This window comes from Haemorhous mexicanus, chromosome 11 (genome assembly GCF_027477595.1).
Source record: "Haemorhous mexicanus isolate bHaeMex1 chromosome 11, bHaeMex1.pri, whole genome shotgun sequence".
Lineage (NCBI taxonomy): Eukaryota > Metazoa > Chordata > Aves > Passeriformes > Fringillidae > Haemorhous > Haemorhous mexicanus.
Window position 1 is genome coordinate 15198202 of NC_082351.1, and position 22817 is coordinate 15221018.

Below are 22817 nucleotides of genomic sequence, written 5' to 3' on the forward strand. Positions count from 1 at the left end.
TTTATTGCTCACAATTGAAAAGTTGGCCCAGATATCCCTGCAGAAGAGACTGTAGAGTCCTGTACCCATTTGCAGTGCTTCAACTGCCATTAGAAAAGGAATTGCTGGTGCTGTGCGCATTGGTGATAAGGCTCAACATGTTATTTTAGGTACTTAGAAAGAGCTATTCCTATTTCTGATGTGGCTGGAGCCTTCTGTTATGAATGTCTAGCAAGTTTGTGGAATAAGATAAATGAGATTTTTGTATTTCAATCTCTCCTGACAACGGAAAGAAATTTCTATATGGAAACACATTTTTTTAATTATAGGTCTGTCAGCTACTTCCATTTCCATCTCCCCCATCCATAACACGCTCTGGGGAGATGAACCACGTTGCCAGGCGCTAGCTCATAGCTCTCCTTATATCTGAAATAACAGTCTGTGCTTCTAGCATTAGGGAGGGTAGCCAGATACCTTGTAGTCTTCCCTTTAGTAAAAATTAGCAGAAGCTTCTAGGAGATAGACAGCAATATACTTGGTACGTTTCCTCAACTTTTTTGACTTCATAGCACATTTCATCAGAAATTCACATGAGTTCCTCAGTTAATAACATGTCAGTCTGCAAAAGTGGTCAGGACCCTCATCTCTCCATTCCTGAGATGTCCTTGAACATTTTCCTGATAACTTTTCTTTCCTCATTCAAACGGGATTCTGGTCTTGTGCTCAAAAGCAGAGAAAGAAAAGAATGACAATTCCACACTTAATGAGAGGTGACAGATTCCTGTTGCACTCAGGTGGAGGAGCCAAGACAAAAGGCACTCTGGTGGGTCAATGTGCCAGGAAAGTGTGTGCAAGAGGAAAAGCGCTGCTGACAGAGGGGCAAATGCCTGTGGGGCAGGGATCATCAGCCTCACTGCTGGAAACACCACAACAATGAGGCACTCCTGAGCTACAGCTTCCCCCTCCAGCACCCTCTGGCTCTCGCAGCTGCCACCACCTTGAATTTGGAAAAGTAGCCTTGAGCACCCCATCAGCGGCAGGGAGCTTGTGAAGTTGGCACATAGGGATGTCAATTTGCCAGTGACTCAGCATCTTGATTTATCCCACTCATGCAATGCTCCTGCGGGAAAAGCTTATTAATCAGGCTTGTGTTTCCAATGCAGCTCCATGATTTAGGGTCCCCCATGACTAAAGGTTTAGCAGGACTGGAATTATTGCATGCCTTGGTGGATTCTGGAAAGAGCTGTGAGGATGGGGAGACCTACAAAAGCGGCAGCAAGGGGTCTATCACCTTCTAGGACCCTGAGGAGGACAAGCCCACCAGGGTTTGAGCACAGGCTAGGGAGTGCTGTGAAATACTCACAGAAGGCTGGAGCACACTGCGCTCAGAGGAGGTGTCGCTCTGTCCAGCCCCCAGTCTCCGCACAAACCACTGACCTCCTCCCCAGCTGCCAGTGCATCCTCCCAGTTTAATTTGGGGCTCAGTGTTGATGCTGGCTCTGGCACAACTGTGGTTTCTATGGCAACTCCAGAGGCAGATGCAGGGATGCTTCCAGCTGAGGTACCACCAGCTTAGGTATCCCAAGTTGTTCCTCCCAAATAACAGGCAAACAGTCATGCAGCACATCAGGAGGGACCCTGCAGTCACTATGCCAGGTGGGCACCAGAGGCAATGGAGCAGCAACATGAAAATATCTTCTGAATGCTCTTTTATGAACAATTTCCAACTTTTCCCATGCTGTGATGCCCCCAGGACATGGCACAGCCTGCCCCAGCAGTGTGTTGGATGCTGCCCCACACTGATGGGATTCAATCTCCTGTCTCTACAGCCTTGCAGCCCACCTGAGGCTTAAGCTGGCTGTCTTCTCTGAAAGGTCAGGTATCTGTACTTGATATTTACACAGACTTGTGAGATTTTTCTAATGTACCAATAAAGGATCAAATCCCTCACCTGCTTTCTGCTTTGGGTGTCAGACTTTGTGTGGAGCCAAGAGGAGCAAGGCTCAGGTGAGCCTATAGCACTGGATAATTCAAGTGTCACCTCCCTTGATCTCGCAGTGCACCCCTAAACACCACCCACAGACACCACCAGTATGGAGCATACATTCCCTTCCTGGTTGCCAGTAAGCAGGATTGCAGTGCTCCTGTCTACAGAAGCTGGACACAGTTGGAGTCAGCTCTCCCACACCAGCCATGGTTCATCCTTTGAGATGGGGCTGTGGTGCTGGATAGGGCCTGTGAGCCCTGACATTAGGCATCTCTTCTTTCTTCTCAGCATCCTGGCAGCCCTCAACATTCCCTGCCTCTCTCAAACCCTGGGTGCCTTCAAAAATGTCCCTCCTCTGCTGCTGCCTTCATCCCCCCACAGCCTCTTCACCCACAAGAGGCCAAGCAGGAACAAGGCTGTGCCAAGACAGGACAGCCATTGCTTAGCTCTCCCTCTCCAAACAGGGACTGGATGTCTACATCACATTGCTCTGCTCACCCTGGAGGTGGGGAGAACAAGAGTTACCCTTGCTCTACTGTATGGGGTTGCTGAACTCTGGGAGGGGTTTTCCTGACAGGCTGCAGCATGTGTCTGCCTGGAGAAGGATAACCAGAGACAACACGATTCCAGCAGGATAAAACTCCACGTTTCATTTATTTGAGGTGCTACGTCACCTCCCAGGCACTGAGCTACAGGGCATCTCTGTGCTACATGAGACATCGACTGGGTCTACGACGACACAGCACTCACTGCTACACACACGGCACAGACACGCCGTGGCACAGATGGGGCCGGACAGGGCAGTGAGGCCAGCGGCAGTCCTGCCACCGCTGCTCCCTCCACGCTGCTGGCGATGGCCATCCCACCAGGCAGGAGTTTGCCCTGGGCTTCATTGCCACAGCGCTGCAGGAGCTGGGAGTCCCCAAAACCACAGCTGCTCTGGTGCCTGGCATCATGGGACAGCGGCTTCCTGGAGCCAGGTCACCCTGGGTGAACACATGGGTGCTCACACACCCCGTCCCCGTCTTCAGGCACTTGGTGCTTGGCCAGGGCTGGTCCCCGGGGTCCCACTCAGGGCACATCACGCAGGCACAGAGCCTCAACAGCGCCACTGGGACCCTGGGCCACACCGCCGATGATGAAGAGCAGGCTGGGTGCTGGGCAGCTGGAGCAGGAGCAGCGGCCAGTGGGCATGGGGGGCAGCGGCTCCCACTTTTTCTGTGAGAGGCTGAACCCTTCCACTGAGTCCAGTGGGCAGGACTGGTTCCCTGTGGAAGACAGAACCACATCAGCCTCTGTGCAGCTACCCGCTCCTCACCCCAGGCTCTGCCTTTCCCCCTCCACATCCCTTTGATGCCTCAACAGGGGCCCTGAGCTGCACAGGCTTTGAGATCCCAGAGGCAATTAGTGGGGGCACAAGACGATTAGCAGAGTCCCCATAGGGATGGCTGCTGGCACTAATGCCACACCTGCTGGCTCTGCCCCCTCAACCACTCCTCACTCTCCCCCCCTCCCCATGCCAGCACTCTGCAGGGATAAGGCAGCTCCAGCTGCGGCAGGACTCAGGAGTAATGCCACACTGCAGGGATGCAGCCAGCACCATTCCCTACTCCCACAGTGATCTTGGGCAACCCTCACTGCAGGGCTGGGGGTGCTGTGGCTGGCACCAGGCTCCTCAGGCAGCCCTTCCTGCTGTATGCCCTCTGCTGAGTGACAGCTGTAACCTTTCCCCAGCTCTCTTGAGAGAGGCATGCAGCACTGCAACCCTGCACAACAGAGCTGAGCCACCATGGGCTGTGTGAGCCCAGAATGCTGCACATGAGCTGGGAAAAGCCTGACTGGGGAATGAGAGGGGCAAGGAGAACAGTGGGTCAGCCAGTGGGACAGGGCAGTAGGGTCTCCTCAGCACTTGTGAGAGCACAGAGAGATGTTGCTGCAGACAGTGTTGCAGTAACCCCCTGGCTTTGCAGAGCCAACCCCCCTACTGCCATGCAGATCACTGATGTGCCCCAAAGAATGGGGATGGGAACATTGCCACACGCCTACCCCCCAGCATTACCGAGGCCACCCACAGCCACCACTCTTCCTCCCAGGCATCCAGCCACGAAGTCAGCTCTCTTCTCTTTCATACGGATGGTGCGGTTTGGCTTTCTCCACACACCTGGGTATGAGAAGGTGTGAGCCTGCTGGGGTTTCCCCTCTATACACCAAGGCCAGAACACCCCACGCTAATCACTCCCTGGGACCAGGGAGCACAGGATTCACCATGGGTATAACGGGCTAATGTTCAGAGCCCATATAATCATGTCCCTCAGGCACAGACACCTCTCACCAACCCACAGAATCATTCCGGACCCACAGAAGATGCTCCCACCTCACCCAGAGACATGGAGCTCACCCTGCGCAGGATCAAACATCTCCACGGTGTTGACAAAATGGGGACGGGAATAGAAGTTGTGGGGCCCTGGCTGCTGCAGCCCACCCAGGCTGAAGACAACTCCATCAGCCATGGCACAGGCAGCGAAGGCGCGGCGGCTGGGGACGCTGGGGTAGCGTGTCCAGCTCCTTGACTCCAGGTCAAAAGCCTCGAAGGCGGTGACAGGCAGCTTGCCTTGCCGGCCTCCTATGCACAGAGGAGATGTAGCTGCCAGTGCCCCAAGCTGGCACTATTGGTGTGCTCAGCCAGCAGGAGGGGGCCTGCTGGCTGCAGTGCTGGGCACCATGGAGCCACCCATGGGTGCACCAGGTCATTCTCTGACCTGGGAACAGAGGTAGAAGAGGGTAGAGACACAGGGGATGCTCCATTTGCCCCAGCAGCACCTACCCAGGATGAAGATCTTGTTTCCCTGCAGGAAGGCAGAGGCCCCATAACACGGTGTGGGCATGGAAGGCAGGAGCTGCCAGTGGTCCTTTGCCGGCTCATAGACACGGACCAGTGCCTGGGGAGAGGTGTCCACACCCATTCCCCCCAGTGCATAGACAGCCCCATCTGGAAAAGAGGCAGCAGTGAGGCAGGGGGATCCGTAGGCAGCACTGAAGGGCTGGGAGCCCCCCCATGCCCTCCAGAGCAGGCAGCAGCGGTACTGCCGAGCCTCGTGGCCAGACACTGCTCCAGGGGAGCTGGGGGACAGTGATTACTGCCAGGCCTGAGCCTGGCAATGCTCTGACTGCACTGGGACCCTCTCGCCCCCCTCTCCATCCCATCCATCAGGCACAGACAAGAGCACAGGGCCATCCTCTAATTATTCTCGGCAGTATCATCTCCCTGGAGACACCATGGCAACACAGCCATACTGCCAAATCCTGCTTCCAGTGCGGCCGGCACCCCTGCCCGCTCCCACCACTGTCCCGACATCTCCTCTGCCCTGCCCACACCACTGCAGCCTGGTCCATGCCACAGCATCCCTGCCCAGGGAGCAGACATGGGCACCACATACAGGGACCAACCCTGTCTCCTGGCATGCTGCGCTGTACCAAGACTCCAAGGATGCTTAGCAAACTTTGGGCAAGAGTCACAACATGTTCCTATCCCTCACCTCTCTGCACAGCTGAGATGCCCATGGACGGCTGAGCCAATGCTGCCTTCTTCTCCCATTTGCCCTCATCCACGTGGTAGACCTCAACGGAGGCGAGGGGGCTCTGTGTTGCATCCACACCGCCCACTACCAAGATCTGCTTGCCCAGGGCGAGGACGGCAGCGCCAGCCCGCGGCGTGGGCAGTGGTGGGAGCGTGGTCCAGCGCTGGGCTTGGAGGTCGAGCACCTCAGCAGTTCCCAGGGCTCGCCCGCCGCTCCCGCAGCCGCCCAGCACGAAGAGCTGCCCGTCGCGGTGCGCGGCGCTGCAGTACACGCGCCGCGTGGGCATGGCGGGGAAGGTGGCCCACGCGAAGGCGCTCGCGCCCGCCGCCATGGGCCAGCTCAGCCGCCTCGGGGGTCCCCGGGCTCTGGCCCTGCCGTGCCGCCCATCCGGCCCGGCTCTCCACTGGTCCGGCCCACGGCCTCCTGCGGGGAGAGCATCCGAGTCAGAGCCCAGGCACCCATCGTTTCCCCAGCCCCAGCTAGCCAGCTCCCCTTCGCGGTGCGACAGCTCCTGCTTCGCAGGGCTCCGCACTGCACCCCGGGCTGCCTGCCCACCCCCTCCGGGCTCCCGATTGCGCCCCACGGCTCCCTGTCTGCCCCCTCCGGGCTCCCACTCCCTGGGGCTCTCTGCCCGCACGTACCACTGCTCTTGCTTTCCGAGGTTCCCGCACCCCGGGCTCCCAGTACCCGGTGCTGCTGGTACACAGCCCGCACTCACTTGGACCCTCGCGCGCCCGGGGCTCTCTACCCGCATCCCCCGGGTCCGTACCCCGCAGAAGCTTCCCGTTTACAATCCGGACCCTGCCAGGTTCCTGCTCTCGGCGCACCGTCCTCACCCCCGATGCTGCCCGCACTCCCGTCCGCAACCACCGGCGCTCCGGCGCACTGCCCCGCAGCCCGCACCCACAGGGCTCCCGCCCACGGCTCGCTGGCACCGGCGTCCCCCGGGCTCCCGCTGCAATGCTCGCGCCCCTGGCGCTCTCCAGATACCCGCCCGCAGCCCCGGACGGCCGCTCCGCCGTGCCCGGACTGCCCGCTCCGCTCTGCTCCGCGCCGCCCCGCCGCTGGGAGAGGGAGAGGGGCAGGGACCAGGACCGCGACTGGGACCAGGACCGCACTCACCTCTCCGCCCGCTCCGCCGCTCCGCGTCTCCGCCCGCCCCGGGCCCGCCCGCTGCCGGTGGGGGCGGTGCCGCGTCCGCCCCGGCCCCCCTGCCGTGCCCCTCTCACCTCCGCCCGGCACTCCCGGTGCCACCGGCCCGCCGTGCCCCTGCCACGCTCACCTGGCCGGGAAGGAACCATCACAGGGAGAGGGGCTGGAGAGACCCTGGCTCTACCCTCCCTTGCTGTGTGCTGCCGATGCCAGAGCCACACAGTGCCGGGCTCAAGGAGTCGGTAACCCACCGTCCTACCCTAGAGATGACCCCTATCCTGTCACCACTACAGGGACTGAACATGAGCTCAGCCCTACTCTGAGCAAGGCTTTGCTGGGGTTTCTCAGCAGCATCAGGAAAGGTGCACATGGGTCTCAAACCCTCCACCAACACTTTTGTCCCCACTTGGCTGAGCCAGGCAAATGAACACGCTGGGAAAGGCGCTTCCCACCCACCAGCACAGGCAGAGCCAAGGGCAGGCAGGAAACTCACACAGAAATGAGCTAAAAAGGTTTGCTTTAAAAACAGACACAAGTGACAAGGCATCCGCCGAGAACACCACGCCACAAATGCCACCTGGGGATGCTGCTGATAACACTGTACTCATCCTGGCACCTGCTCTGCACCAGCCATCACTGCAGGAGCAGCAAGTGAGGTGCAAACACTGTGAGGCTGCCTGCATCACAGGATGGTGGAAGGGACTAGGCCTGGTGACTGCAGAGGGATGGTAAGCCCTAGCCCTCACGCAGAAGTGGGCACTATGGGCAACACTGCCAAAGACTGGAAAACCATTTCCTCCAAAAATCCCATCACACAAGCTCCCAGGATGCTTGTGTTTGCTCATGGAAGGTCCTGATAGGACTGAACGCCCACATTGCACATTGAAGAAGTAACAGCTTGAAGCAGGAGCCCGCCTGAGACTTTGATTGCATGCAGCAGGAAGCGGGGTGGTGTCCCAGTCTGGAGCCACTCAGCCCCATGAGATGGTATCACTGCCCATCCCACTGCTGGCTTGGGGTGTCCTTCTCCACGCAGGCCAGGTAGCGGTCGTAGTTCTCCTCGCACCTCCTCACACAGCGCAGGAAATAGTCCTCATCAGCAATGGCCTCCAGCAGATTGGTTTGCACGAGGCAAATGTTGTACAGTGCCGAGGTGGGCACGCTCCTGGGACTGCTGCTGCCCTGCTCCAAGAACACCTGCAGGGAGAGCAGAGCCTGGCAGCAATGCACACACCCCGTGGTACGCTCTGTCCTCCCTTCAGCCAGGCATCTCCATGCTGGCTGTGTGTCAGGGGCAGAAGGCAAGGTGATCCTATTTCCACTGCAACAGCAGGTGAAATTTTTTTCTTGAGATTTCCCCCTCTCCCAGAATTTGCCTTTGACTCTGAACCAGCACGTCACACACATGCCTGGTGCTCCCTTAAGGAAACAGGCCACACCATGCAGCTGGAAGAAAACAGCAGCTGACTCCAGGCAAACCTTTGCCAATAGCTCTTCCTTTAGCTACCACAGGATGGAATAGGGACTTCACCTGATCTTCACCATGGCCTGCTTAAAGCTACCTAGCAATCTGTTTCACTCCTAGTGCTGCTCTGTCACCATCACTGAAATGGGGACAGCCCTGCAGAGCTAGTGATGCAAGAGGAGGGGAGAATGGCTTTCCACCTACTGATCCTGGCTGCAGGACAGCAAGGTCCCAGCAGTGATGAGGAGCCCTGCTGGGAAGATGCTTGGCTGCTGCCCAGACGCCCACGAGGTCTGCTGCTACCATAACTGGATCCTACCTGAGTGATTCAGCGTGGGAGCAGCCCCAGGGCTGGCTGCATGGCTGCCATGAGATTTGCACAGCAGCCTGACTGACCAGCCATGCAGTCTACCAATGCCAAAGGAGGAACTCCTTGATCAGACAAATAGACTGATGCTGAAATGTAGCAAGTGGAGCTGTGTGAGCCACACTCCAGCTGCTGCAGACCTGCATGCAGCAGCCATTGCAGAGGCTCCCCTCAACCAGGCATGGCACAGACTAAAGCCTGTTCCTGACAGGTCTGTCCAGGCAGTAACAATTCCTGCCACCAGCTACAAATGTGTAAGCTGAGAAAGCTTGTATGGAAGGGAACATCCAATGAGCATCCCACCCCTTTCCATTCCCAGGCTGCCTGCCAAATACTGCAGACAATTCACTGGCTGCCGTGTTTCCCCCCTGCACCGTCTCCATATGGAAACAGGCAGGGGTTGAGGATCACCCATGGACCAGCAGCTCTTGTTTGAGCATTGACAGCTGTCCAATGGCCAGGCACGGTTCTGTCTGTGTAAACATTCTGTTTCCCAAGTGTGCTCCCCACAAACACTGCCCCTTCATTCAGGCAGGTGACAAGGCTGGCAGCCCTTCTATCATTGCTGCTGCCTCCAGGCACAGGGCTGACTCAAAGGGGAGCAGAGGCAGCCACCACCTGCTGCGCATTGCTGACAGCTGATCTCACCCTCCCTGTGCATCGCTGCCACCAACACTGGTGGCACAGGATGCAGTGACATCAGGGCTATGCCTTGACCCCCCCTTTTCAGCCTCGTGCAAAGGGGACAAAACATGTCTGACCTTGCCAGGGACATCCCTAGTGCAGGCTGCTGGTGCCAGAGGGGCCTTCAGCTACCTACCTGGGGGTGAACAATGGTGTCTCCATCGTCCAGCCGGATGTTGTCATCAATGAAGATGTGGTGGATGTCAGGATCATGGGGGTCTATCCACAGGGGCTTCCCACCCTGAGAAGAGAACTGATTTCTGGCCCACCTGAAATAGTAAGTGGAGAAGGAACAGTCAGGGCAGGGAGAGGGTGACAGCTCCCAGGTGATGGCAGACTGTGCTGCATGCCCAGGGCACCCTCTGAGCCAGGGAAGCAGGACAGAGAATGTCCTGTCCTGCTGCCTGGGCTCTCCTAGGAATGAGGCATTTTGCATCAAGGTGACAATCAGGGGGCCTTTGGAGAAAGCAGGAGATACACCAGGGGATGGGGACTCTCAGGAATACTCTCAGGAATAGTGTGAGAGTCCCATCAGGCTGCCCACAGGCAAAATGGGGAGTGCCTTAAGTGATAGGGACCCCAACAACATAAAGGTTTCAAAACTAGGAGCTATCCCAGGAACGAAGAGAATCATAGGAAAGAAGATAATACCCAAGCCACTTTCTCAGTGCCCTCTTTCTCACCAGTCAAAGTGGTCTTGGAAGCCTCCAATTCCCTCAAAGGAGCTGAAGTAGTTGTAAAGCTTTCTTCTGTCTTCCCGGGTGGCCAGACGCTCTGCTCCCCGTGTTAGCACCACCTCTTTCTTGCTGCAGCGTATCTGGCCAGGGGTAAGGTCCACAGAGAGCTGCAGGACCACAGAAAATGGGGAAGGAAAAATTTCCAAAGCAGACAGGTTGTTTCACTGGCAGAGACACCAAGCAGCAGGGTGGAGACTCCCCACCACTACAGTGTGGGAGGATGGTGCTGGGAAGATGACAAGAGGAGGCATGGAATGCATCCAACCAAAAATCATCCTCTCCCCAGGGATGGAAAGGAACGACTTCCCCAGGGATGGAAAGGAATGTTCTCCTAGCTGCACAATGCCCCCATTTCAATCTCTGCTATCTGAAAACACTCCAAGTAATAACTAAAGCATCTTCTAAAGCTCATTCCCAGCACTCCTGCCCAGTGTGCTGCCAGGGGGAAGGGAGTGCAGCTGTGATTGGCTTTGGACCAGGGAGCCCCACTCTGCTGCAGCAGCCCCCCCTTGGGAGAAGGCATGCTCTGTCCAACAGAGGATACCCCAAGAAGAGATCATTCCACATAAGATCTGCACACACATGCTCCCCCACAGCTAACAGCTTCATCCAGAGAACTCGAAGCTTTTAAAAGCCAAGTCTGGCCAAGCAGCTGGAGAGCAGTCTGACGTGGAGGGGAAAGGGACTCCATGAGACCATCTGGCTGCCCTTCCCCATCACGACGGACCCTCAGGGCGCCACTCACCGCCACGTCCCGCAGGGCAGGGAACTGCGGGTGCTGCCCATCCAAAGCGCAGCTGACGGCCTGCAGGGCGCGGGGCAAGTCGGTGCCGAAGGTCCTGAAGACAACAGCGAAGGCCCTGCCATCCCGGTGCAGCGTGTCCAGGAGGCGGAAGAAGGAGGGCAGGATCAGGTGGTAGCGTTTGCCGGGCTCCCCCGGCACCGACAAGAGGTCGTGCGGCCGGTCCGGCCACTCCAACAGCCGCAGGTGGCGGGCGTGGAGGTCACGGAAGCGCCGGCCCGGGCCGGCCTCGGTGAAGGCGGGGTCCCGACCGTGGCGGCTGTAGTAGCTGAGGGCGCCGGGGCACGGAGGGCGCAGGGACGGGCGGTCGCTCACCCACTCCCACTCGCCTAGAAGAGAGGAACGGGCTCAGCCCTGCACCGCCACACCTGGTCCCCCGTACCCCTGGCCCCGGTGCTCACCGGCAGCCCCGGCGCGGCCCCAGGTGACCGTGCTGAGAAAGGTGTTGAGCGCCGCTCGTGGGGCCTGCCCCGTCACCGTGTCCGCCACCACCACCGTGTTGTTGAGGTCCACGTGCAGAACCAGGCGCCGCCGTCGCCCGGCCCCGCCGCTCATCGCCCTGACACCGACCCCGTTACCTGGTGACGGCGCCGCTTCCGCCCGCGCCGCTTCCGCAGCGGCGCCCCCTGCCGGCCCGGGACGGCCCTCGCCGCCGTTGCCGTGGACACAGCGGGAGCGGGGGCGGAGGGGCGGAGCGCGGGGGCGTGACCGAATAGGCTCCGTGACTGTGGGCGTGACCGCGGCGCTCGGAAAGAGACAGGAAGCGGAAGCGGGGGCGCTTCCGGCGCCCCGCGGGCGGCCATGTTGGAGCGGCGGGTGCGGCGCAGCGGCGGGCACGGGTCTGGCGGCAGCCGGTAGGTTGGGGCCGGCGGGCCCGGGCCACACGCCGGCTCCCGGGCGAGGGCGCTGCCGAGCCGCCCGTTGGGGCGGCCTCGGAGCGCTGGAGGCGGAGTCGCGGCGCTGAGGGCCCCGCCCCGGCCCCCGCCCCCCCGGTCCCGGGAGCCGGCGCGGGCCGAAGGCGGGTGCCGCACCCCCTGTCTGCACCAATCACCTCCCGTAGCCCTGCAGGGAGGGGTCGGCCCAGGCGGCCTGCCCGCCCCGGGGTCCCTCCGGCCGGCGGGCCGAGCCTTGGGGAGGGTGCAGCGGGAGCGAGGGACGGGCGCTCGGGAAGGGGCATCGCCTGCGCCGAGGGGCGGGCCAGAGGGAGAGGCCAAGCAAGGACCTGGCGGCCCCGTCGAGCCCTCCTTGGGACTGCGCATCGGCCTCCAGCTCTACAGGCTGCCCCAGCCCCGCGTCTCCGCCCTGCCGGCAGCTGCTTCCCCCTGCGGTGCACCGGGAGAGCCCTTTCCGTGCTCGGACAGCCGGGCCTCTAAACCGGTGCTAGCCTCGACCTTCCGGTGCTGTGCTCACACCGTGCCGGGAGTGCTGTGCTCCCGTAGCCCCCCTGCCCCACAGCAGTGTGTCACAGGAGGGAAACTGCTGTCAGGAGGTCAGACTGCCCGGGGGTGCATCTGCTCCTGGCCGGCTTTCGTCCAATACAACTGGCACTGCACCAAACAGCACCGAGCAGTTGGATTTTGGAAAGTCCTGTTCCCATGAAATGTCACAGCCAGAACACCCCTCAGATGTCCCAGATGCTCCTGGGCTTGCTGCAGCCCGAAGATGATCCATTTTGCAGCCTGTTGAGCACATGTTGTTATTTGTGCTTCTTCATTCACCTCTGCCTCACCAAATCAAAATTAACATTACACCCTTTCTGGCTTTCCTGTGCTTGGCTCTGCTTGGTCACTTTCAAGGTGGTGACTCTCACTGCTGGCTGGTAACGCTGGCTGGGGTTCTGTGGAATCACTTCCCTGCCTGCCTTCCCTCCTTCGTGGGAGATCCCCCGCCTGCCTCTGAGCAACTGCGTTATCCTCCTCCAAATCCCTCTTTGGCCATGACGTCTGCAGAGCACTTGACTGAGATTAGTCTGTCATGTGGAGGTTCTTACTCCCCCACTGACCTGTGCTTTCCCTTCTGTGGCTGCTCTTGGCTCGTGTCTCTTCCCTGCTTGTGCAGCTGGCGGCAGCATGGGCTCTGCTCCTGTGCTCTGGTGAGACCAAAGTTCTGGGGGGAACGTGGGACATGAGTAGTTCCTTGTTCTGGCTGCTCAGGCGCTGACTTCTCCGTCACAGCTTTCTTGCCTGTGCACTGCCCTCTCCAAACTGTCTCCGACATCACCTGCATTTCCCTGGTCAGGGTTTTTAACTGAATCTTCATTATTATTTTGAGAGGTATCAATAAAGCTAAAGATTTTGTGTTGGTCTAGCATCCAGCTGTGGAGCTGTGAGGCCACCAGGATCAGAGTTCTCTTGAAGGACTGCCCTTCGAGTCCTGCCTGGACTGCCCTTTAGTGCCTATTTTTTATTGAAAGCAATAATTGATGCTTTTGTGCTGGGCAGGCAGCTGCACAGTGCCCTGAGTGTGATCCCAGTGTTGTCCCTCAGGCCTTTGTACACTTGGCCCTGGTGATGTGTGTTTCCTTCATACCGCCCTGCTTGAATTTCCTGCTTCCTCCTCACTTGGCAGCAAGTGTCCTTGGATCAACACCAGTTTGCTGTGACAGCAAGTTGTGGACCGTTGTTCAAACAAGAGAACAGCAAGGAGCAGTGCTGCCTTGCCACAGCATTCAGCATCAATGAAGCACAACTGGAACAGCCTCCAGCCCTGCTGCCAGGTCTCCAGGAGGAAGCTGCAGCTTTGGCAAGGGATTCAGAATCAATTTTTGAGTGGCATCAGTTAAAAAGCTGAGAAATTGAAGGTGGTCCTGGGATGCAGTTGAAGTACTTAGGCATTTCTTAGTATTGAGATGGCTCAGTGTGCTGGTTGAGGTGTGTACACAGGGAAAGGGTTCAATGAGGGTTCAGTTTTTCCCAGGAAAAATGAGATCTGGTTGTCCAAAGCTGGGGTGGTCAAACTCAAACTGGAAATGAGCTGCAGATTTTGCTGAGTTAATCACTGGAGTCCTTCATTTTGGGGTGGATTGGATGGGATTTCCTGAAATCTTTGTTTTGGTTGGAGGATATTTTTGCGAGAGATGTTTTAGTTTTATTTCAGAGATAAGTGAGTGACAGGTTTTTCTTGGTGATGCTTCTCTGTTGGGTTGAGCCCAGAATCTGACCCAGGGTTTGCGACCAACCACACCTGGGCTGAATGGTTTCAGGTCCCATATTAAAAAACTTGGATAATTTCAGTTGCTGCAAGCTAACTGTCTTCTTTCTCCTTTTGAGGTGTCAAGGGTTGTTTTTCCAGTATTTTTGAAGCACCTGCTTGCCTAATGCCATGAATATTGCAGTGAACAATGAGGAAGAAAAAGCTGTCCATTCCTGGTCAAGAATTTCCTCTGCAGGACAGAAAGTTCTGGAGGAAGCCCTCCGAGTCTTCAACCCGATGTCCAAGGATCTTTCGGACACAGAGACCCAGCTGGTGGCCTTCATCCAAGGCCTGAAGGAGGAGGGCTACCAGCCCACGATTCTGAGGAGTAAGGATGTGTACGGGTACAGCTCGTGCACGGCAGTCACACCGAGTCAGACGGAAGAAAACACGCAGCGCAACTGTGCCAGCACCATTGAGCCCACCCAGAGTCCAGCCAGGAATTCAGGGGCAAAAGTGGCCCCTTTGCCCACCAGCATTTCAGCGAGCTCTTTGAAAGTCTCCAGTCAACCAGTCTCCAAAGGAGATTCCAGAAATCTCCTCTTGAGCTCCTTGAAGCAGACAGGATGTGGCACATCCAAGGCGGCGACAGTGGGCTTCCCTACAAGCATGTATCCTGACGTGTATCCAGCTATGAGACTGTCAGTGGTTCTGGAAGCCCTGGTGCCATTGAAAACTGCAACATCCTGTTTGGAGTCCAAGTACACACAGGGGCATCTTGGGATCTCTAACTCAGACCTTAAACTCCTCAAGACTTCAAGTCCACCAAGGCAGTTTTCTTCAGGCAAGAGCACTAAAATAACTGAAGGCAAGGGGTACAAGCGTTTGGTTAAGAAAGCACCCGATTCTGCCACCCGTGCTTTAAAGCTTCTGAAGGGACCAAAGGGTGGAGTGCTGCAGGAGAGCAACGCCTGCAAAGCCTCCGGAGTTCTCAACGGGAGAGTCGCAGGCAGCTCGTCCCAGGACTGCACCACAGCACCACAGCCCAAGACCTTGAAAATCAAAGATAAGGAAGTTCTGCTGGGAAAAACAGAATGGAAGGACAGCAGCACTTACCAGGAGGGCACTAGGCAGAAGAAGAGAAGAACTACAGAGGCAAAAGAAGCACCACAGAGGAAAAAAGCAAATACCATTCCTGTCCGAAAGAAAACTCGACAGGCTCCGAGCACTTTGAACCTGCTGAAATTCCAGACCATCAAGGTGGGCAGCTCTTCCTCTGATGATGAAGTGAGGAGGAGAGCACAGAAGATTCTTAGGGTCAACTTGTCCCCCGTGATCCAAATTCAACCCTTGTCCCATTCTCATAGTGTCCCCTGAATTTCTTCACTTTGTCACTTTTTTTTGTAAGTAAGTAAATAAAAACCTGACACCAGAGCACAGAGAGGCTTGGGAGTCACTCTGTGTCTCTGGTGCCAATATGCCCACTAACCTGCAGACAGAGCAGCCCACTCTTGTGCTGTTCCTGCCTGTCTGCCACTGCTGTGCAGAACTGGCTGCAGAAATCCAAACCTCTGTTTGGGAGTGTGGGACAGTGACTGATCAGCATTGAGCTGAGCAGGCCGGAGAGCTCACTTCTCACCACACTCCCCTGAACGTGACAGGCTGTGCTCTTGTGCAGGGGAGAACACAGGACTTTCTCATGACATTGATGCACTGTGATATTGCTCTTTTTCAAGCTGTACATTTACTGGTTTTATTTTGATCAAATTTTATAACTTTATTATCTATATATCTCTATATCCATATATGTGCATATGGCCCAGGAACTGTGGGAAGATGCACTTCCTCCATCCCTTTGGGATTGGGTTTGATAGCTTTTGTTCCTCCTTCCCTTCAGCTAGCCTTTTGTTGAAAGGTGCCAGAAATTCCTTTGTGGTTCATTGTTGTGACAGTCTGTCGTGGGCTCCCTTGAGCAGCTCAAAGGCAGCAGCAGTGTAGCCACTTGTTTGTCTCCAGAATGCCAAACAATCTGGAGAATTACCAGCTGGTAGTTTTAATCCTGTTTTCAGTATAACCTCTGCATAACATTGGGGGAGTGTCACAGGGCTGCAAGTCTGTCTGACATCTTTAGGCACCTCCTCCCTTTCTGGATAGCAGAAGTTTGGAACGCATGGTAGGGATTTGCCTTCAAAGAGGATTCCTCCGCAACACCCAGCATTACTCTGCTCTCCTATACCCCAGGTGCAGCTGTGGATCAGGAACTGTGACTGTTAGAGCCAAAGGGCTGGAATTGTTAGCATGAACTGTGTAGTGTCCTGCCCCCCATGTAACTGCTCTGCTGTTGCTGGGTGTTCCAGGAGCAGATCCCAGGTGCCGGTAGAGAAGACTGTTGATTTTGGCTGGAGTTAAACCACAACAGAAATGCACGCTGTGTTTGAATGCGTTAGCTACATCCTGCCAGTCCCAGAGCTCAGTGGGATACTTGAGCCTGAGTTAAAGCAGAAAAGTGAAAAATTTAGGAGGACATACACCAGCACTTAAACATAGAGAGTCACTTTCTGTGGTTTGTGGGGATGAAGCAGTAGGAGGGGAGATGGGCTTCATGTGGTGGGTGGCAGCCTTGCTGTGCCATCAAGGATGTTGTGAGAAGGTGTGTGGCAGGTGTGAGAGCTCTGTGTGGAAGGAGGAGTGCAGGCTCTGCCATCCCTAGGAGGCACTGCAGAACCACAGCAGACAGCTGCTGTCACCTCCCTGCACCGGGGCACGCTGTTGGATCGGAACATGGCTCTGTGCTCCCTGCACTCCACAGGGAGAGACCTACTAATCCCAGGAGAAACACCTCGTTGGAGCAGTTAGTGCTGCTGCTGTCACCTGGAAGGGACAACCTGGTGTCCTGGGGAAAGGAAGAGGCATTGGGCTGAGTATGAGCCTGGCTCTTTATATTGCTGTATGCTCAGATGTCTGCAGCAGTAGTGTAATCCACTCATTCAGCTCAAAATACCAGTTGTCTGACCTAATAATCTCTGTGGACATTGGCTGAAGGGATGAGCTCCCCAGGGAAGTCCCAGATCCTTGTATTTGAGCCCCACCGCCCAAGCACCTGGTTGGATTTCAGTGGTTTATAAAACAAGTCAGTGTCTGATCCCCAACACAGAAAGGAAGACTGTGGTATGGAGAGAAGAGAGGAGGTTCATGACAGGGTAAGAAGGCAGGGAAGTTGGATGTTCTGAGGTGCATTGGGATTCTCCTCTCACCCACATAGAGCAGGGTGGAGGTTCACTTTCACTAAGCAGCCTGGTCTAGTGTAAAGTGTCCCTGTCCGTGGCAGGTTGGTTGGAACAAGATGATCTTTAAGATCCCTTCCAATCCAAGCTCTTCTGTCATTTTATGATTCAGGGAATGATTGCAAGCTCTGAACCCCACACTTGGGTTCTGAGTTGCTGTCAGAGATCATAACTTGCAGTGTTTGAGACTGACCTCTGAATGCCGCTGCTTGGCTGCCAAGGAGGAGGAAATATTTTCTTCTGCTTCTGTGTTTTAAAATTCCCTGGCAGAGAGTTCCCTGTCCTGACCTGGTGCTGGATGAACAGGGGCTCTCCATCACTGTCAACTGGCCAAAAATTGCTTTGTTCCTTTTGTTCTCACTCCTTCAGACCTTTCTCATTCCCACGCTCTCAGATGCCAGGTCTTGAAGTCCTGCACTGGTGTTTCTCTTTTGGGCTGTTTCCCAAGGAGGGCTCTGAACTCCTGCCTGTGGTATTGCTGTCAGGCTGCTCAGCAGCTTCCCCTGTTCCCAGACCCTTATAAGGGCACTGAGAGCTGTCTTTGGAGTCTCCTTATGCAGCACAGGCATCCCAGCTGAGCACTTGGCCTCCGCTGGGAAAAACAACGTGCATCACAAGGCTGAATCCAGGTCGAAGCCTCTTTTCCTCCAGCCTGAGTGGGAAGCTGAGCCCCTGAGGGCAACTTACCAGGCCACATCCCTCCTGATCACTGTGTCTTCTCTCAGGTGTACTGCTGCCTGCCTCTTCACTCTTTTTTATCACCTCTTGTCTTTCACAGCTTGGATCTTGACTTGTATTGTTGCTTGACACATCCAGCACAGCATCCAGCCTTAGTGCTGCCATGCCTTTCCCAGCACTGAGCTGAGTTCTGTGCATGCTTGGTGATGACAGTTTGCCCCGTGTCCTTCCCAAGCCACCAGCAAAAGGTGTTCTGCTCCACAGGGAGAGACAAGCTTTGGAAACACCTCTGTGTCATTGAGACTGCTGCCAGGGAAGTGAGCACTCCATAGCTGTGTGCTCAGGGACTTGCTCATTATCAGTCCCCTCTCTGTCAGCTCTCCTGTGCATCTCTAACAGACCACAGGGCTCTGAGTGACGGGGCAATGCTGAACCTCCATTCTCTGCCCTCCTATTGTTTCTTCCTCCTCTTGCAGTTGCTTCGGGAACTTGACTGAAAGGGTTGCAGGTTGTTATAGAGGGGCTTTACAGCCTCTGTGCAAATGCCAGCAACTGCTGCCCACCAGCCAGTACTGGCAGAGGGAGTGCCTCAGTCTGGTGCGGATTGGCTCCCCCGTCCTTCGGCTCATGCCCAGGTGTGAATGCTCCTGGTGTCCTGGGCATGTAACACTGATGTGCATGAGGCTGCAGAGGGGCTCTGTGTGGATGTTGCTCTCTGCTGTTTCGGGTAGATGAAAGGTTTGATCAAACCTGAGCTACCTAAGACCTCTTCCAACCAGAGGTCTCCCCCACAGATCCCTTCCATCCTGTGTTATTCTGTGGCAGCTGAGTAACACTTCCAAGGATCTGTGCAACAGTAACTGGCAGGCACATAGAAATGCATTGCCCAGAGCGCTGTGGTCTCTGCTGAGCATGTGGTATGCACCTTGTTCAGACCTGTTTCTGTATTAGTCACTTTGAATTCATCCAAGTGCCTAACCTGGCCTGTGTTGTTCTGGGCACTGTGACAGCCGAGAGCTTTGGAGACTCTCTTAGGAATGCTTTTAACGCGTGGATTTGTGCCACTGTCACTTCTAGAAATGATTCGGCTAGCGGTCAAAGGGCTGTTCTTCCAACTGATTTTTTGGAAATAATTTCTCCTTTTATTCAGCTGCCAAGAAGCAGTTTATGCTTCCTCTCCAGCAGACAAGGTCCTTGAGCTTCCTGCATGCTTCAGATATCCGTCAGCAAGGTCCATGGGAGAGCAGCTTGTCCAGCAGGCAGCTGAAGGGGAAGCTGACATCAGATACCAGTTGAAATCACAATGTTAATTGGTAGAAATGTTCTGAAGCTCATGTCCACTGTGATCAGATTTCACCATCTGCCGCTGCTTATGGTTGTAGAAGTTTCTTTTCAGCCTCTTCCCTGCAAGCCATGTAGCGTGGTGCTGCTGCTGCTTCTAAACTGTTTGCATCCCCTATGAGCCAGCTGCTGTAGCAATCCTTGTACAGAATTTCTTAAGCACTTTTTTTGCAAAAAAAGAAGGGATTATTTTGTTACTCCTGCTTGGCAGCCCCGGAGTGGTATTTCAGTGTGGGGAGGAGGTGTGCTCCCTGGAGTGCTCACCTCACTGGGCAGCTCTCAGACCAGTTCATACTATCAGGGCTGGGGTTAGTGGGCTGAGTTCCCCCCTACTGCCTGGTGCTTCCTTGCATGGAGTTTAGCCAGTTGCCAGCTAAGAACATGCCAGGGGAATCAGCAGCAGAACGGCACAGATGGGTGATGCTGCGCATGTGGCTCCATGGTCCTGCTCCACAGCTGCCCGTGGTTTGCAGCCTGTCCTCCAGGCCCCCGGTACTCCAGGAGCATTTCTCCACTCCAGCTCCAGGTGTGGCAAGAGGGGCTGGGAGGCGCTGGGTTTTGGAATTGAGCACAGAGTTTGTGCCCTTTTAATTGTGACTTGTGCTGTGTTCATGGCCAGAACTTGCCAGCATGCTCAGGGGTTCAGCCAGCCCAGCAGTTCTTCCACTTTGGATCCAAGTTCCCTGTCCTGTCTAGAAGCTGGGCCTTTGGCCATGGCTCAAGGGATCCCTGGGTATGGAGAGCAGGTTTGTTTCTCAGCTCCAGCTGGGCAGTGTGACTTGAGCTGGGCAGCTTCCCAGGCAGGAAGGCAGGTTTTGGTGTGAGGATCCTTTTTTTGGCCGTGGTTGGCAGGGTCAGTGCTGAGCTGTGGAGCATCAGCTGCTCAGCCAGGCTGGTTGGTTTTTGTGAAGTGACAGTTTCTTTTTCAGTCTTCAAAAGGGCACTGGTCTCTTTGCTCCTGTGCTCAGATGGTGATGGCCTTGCAGGAGCTGAGGTGGCCCACGGAGATGACAGCAGTTTTGGGATATCTGGCACTTCCTGACAATGCTGCAGCCCTCAGCTTTTCCAGCTAGGTGGGTTGGCACAACCTGTGGAGAGCACAGCAGGGCAGGATGCTCCTGAGCCCTCACATTCTGGACTCTGCTAGAGTCCATGCAAGGGTTTCCCTCTCCTTGTAGCCTGGTCTGCCTGGAGCCAGGTGCCTCGGAGGAATCTTGTCCCAGAAGACATGAGAAGCTTGCCTTTGTCACCAGGTCATCCCTGAGTGTGGAATGAAGCTTGTCTGTAGTTGTGACACTGCTGGAACTTGCAGGTTGGGCAGCAGCTGCCTTCAAGGCCATTTTACTGAGGCCAGACCCCTCCCTTTCCTTAGGAGCACTAAGGAAGGCTGGTGAAAAAGCGAGAAGCTGGGAGTAGGGAAAGCTAAAGATGCCAGCAGCAGCTGGACAGCCAGCAGCCTGCTGCTTCTGTGTCTGCTGCAGGAGATGTGCAAACAGAGGAGCCAAGGCTGTGGCTTTCCACATCACTGTCTTCCCTCCATCCCTGCCTGGCCACAGAGCTTCCCCTACCCTGCCTGGCGGCAGTACATGGACACAGGTGCTGCAGGTGAGTGGGAGTCCTTTTGGAGCAGGCATCCCCCCCAACCCTTCATTCCCATCCTTCACTGGTCTCACAATCTGGCACTGCTCATGTGGCCTCCAAAATACCTTCCCCAGGGAGTCCCTTAAAGGCCTTAGTATCGTCTGGGACTCTCTCCTTATTGCCTTTCCATTCCTGTGTTCCTGTGGCTACAGGCAGCCCCTGTGAGTGTCTGGTGATTCCCACAGACACAGGCACATGGTGCTGTTTTAAAAGAGAAGGTGCTGCAAAGCTACCCCCAGAAATACCTCCCTTCCTGCCTCTGCTTCACCGCCCTGCCCAGGCCAGGACTGGGACAAAATGAGTGTCAGTGTTTGTTCATGGTGGGGAAGGCACCGTATGATGCCCTTGCTCCTCCTGGGTCCTGGTGCAGCTGAGGAGGGGCATTTCCTGACACAGGCATGGCAACTGCTCGGAGTGACACGGGGTCTCTGGCTAGGCACTGCCCAGCCACTCTCTGCCAACCAGCATCTCCATGAGAGCCGTCTCCACGACACAGCTGCACTGACCTGCTCCGGTGAGAGCAGCGCCACGGGCTCTGCTGTGGCATTCCTTGGTGTTGGGGCATCCCAAGCAACAGCTGGGGAACAGCAACTGCAACTCGCAGGAGGGTGAATAACAAACTTTGTATCATGATTTTACAATTGACCATCTTGTTCTTGAGTGAACTTTTTACTGTTTCATTTGTTTGTGTAGAATGTTTCTGAAGTTCTAATAATATTTAATGTTAATATGAAGCTGGGCTGTTCCACACTCAATGTTGTATATTTTGGAATGGCATTGCTTAGTGAAAAGACAGCGTTAGTATTATTCCACTCTTTGGAAGGGAATGGGACAAAAAGCAGACTGTCTTTTTTCTTAAATGAAGTGAACTTTTTGTTATGAAGTCCTAGCAGGTGTCCAGCCCTTCAGTAAAATGGTGCTCAGAACCACCCAATGTGTCCAGCTTTTCTTTGGGCTATGACAGACTGCTCCTCCCTGGGCTCCTGCTCCCAGCCCTGTGTCAGCTCCATGGAATGGTGTCTCCCGTGTGCTCAGCTGCTGCATGCTGCATGGGGCATGCTCAGCTGCAGACCACACTCCCAGCTCTTCTCCCCAGTTCTCCCAGGGAAGTTCGGCGTTACTCAAACTCCATTAAGGATTGCCTGGTTTGGGGGGAAAAATACCGTGGATGTCACTGGTGCTGAACTGAGATAAATCCACATTCCTGGTTAGTTCCTAGAAACTTGCAGGGTGGCACTGTGCTGGCAGGTTCTCTGCCAGCCCCAGCCTGCCTGCCCACCCTCTGCCTTCTCTCTGGATCTGCCCACTCCGCAGCCGGGACCCTCTGCCCAGCTAATTCAACAGAAGCACCATTGTTCCACGGTTTGCGATCTGGATCCAGTTTGTGCTGCAGGGCTGTCAGTGCACTGACCCAGCACTAATGCTGCTGGGACCGTGGCCCTGGGCAGACAGCAGCTCCGGTGCCGTGCTGAAGCTCATTCCTCGAGAAGGGAAGTGGTTAAGTAATTCTCTGCTCATTAAGGATGTTCGGGAAAGTGTTGGCTGCCGGCTGCGTGCACGGAAGTCGGTCCAAGCAGGGCTGTCCAGTCATGAGAGACTGCCCCTGGAGCCCAGGGGCTCTGCCGAGGATGGGGGGGCGGTGGGGTTGTGTCTGTGCTGCTGCAAGAGTGCCCTGATCACTGCTGAAGGGTGCAGGGGGAGCGAGGCTGTGGGCACCCGCGGAAGCGGGGGATGCTCGGCAGCGTTCAGACGCTGGTGGTGGAGGGCAGAGCTGCTGGCAGATCTCCGCCAGTGGAGCTGCCCCCGGACAGGCCATCTCCCCGGGCAGACCTGGGCCATCCCCACGCATTCGGCTCTGGGCAGAGGAAGGGATTGCAGCTTGGCATGGGAACTCAGAGCAGCCTTCAGGGAGGTGCCTGGACATGGAGTGGGATGCTTCTCTCGTCCCTCACATCCCACTGAGATTCCCTCCCTCCCTCCCTCCCTCCCA

At 56.0% G+C, this 22817-nt stretch overlaps 3 protein-coding genes across 4 annotated transcripts; 1 reads left to right on the forward strand and 2 right to left on the reverse strand.

Moving 5' to 3' along the window:
- Positions 1-2590: 2590 nt before the first annotated feature.
- On the reverse strand, positions 2591-7041 carry KLHDC8B (kelch domain containing 8B). 2 transcript variants are annotated; one of them, XM_059856629.1, is made up of 6 exons: positions 6667-7041; positions 5503-5967; positions 4791-4955; positions 4365-4589; positions 4026-4127; positions 2591-3234 (listed from the first exon to the last, which is right to left on the reverse strand). In XM_059856629.1, the coding sequence occupies exons 2-6, from the start codon at positions 5873-5875 to the stop codon at positions 3038-3040; spliced, it is 1062 nt and encodes a 353-aa protein (XP_059712612.1). In that variant the 5' UTR covers positions 5876-5967; positions 6667-7041; the 3' UTR covers positions 2591-3037. The 2 variants fall into 2 exon arrangements, with proteins under 2 accessions (XP_059712612.1, XP_059712611.1); XM_059856628.1 differs by having other exon boundaries at positions 5503-7041.
- A 155-nt stretch (positions 7042-7196) lies between these two features.
- LOC132332385 (uncharacterized) lies at positions 7197-11540 on the reverse strand. Its single transcript, XM_059856632.1, has 5 exons — positions 11153-11540; positions 10695-11080; positions 9896-10056; positions 9349-9481; positions 7197-7893 (listed from the first exon to the last, which is right to left on the reverse strand). The coding sequence occupies exons 1-5, from the start codon at positions 11304-11306 to the stop codon at positions 7687-7689; spliced, it is 1041 nt and encodes a 346-aa protein (XP_059712615.1). The 5' UTR covers positions 11307-11540; the 3' UTR covers positions 7197-7686.
- Positions 11468-21756, forward strand: CCDC71 (coiled-coil domain containing 71). Its single transcript, XM_059856630.1, has 2 exons — positions 11468-11605; positions 14021-21756. The coding sequence occupies exon 2, from the start codon at positions 14073-14075 to the stop codon at positions 15258-15260; it is 1188 nt and encodes a 395-aa protein (XP_059712613.1). The 5' UTR covers positions 11468-11605; positions 14021-14072; the 3' UTR covers positions 15261-21756.
- The last annotated feature ends 1061 nt before the right edge of the window (positions 21757-22817 follow it).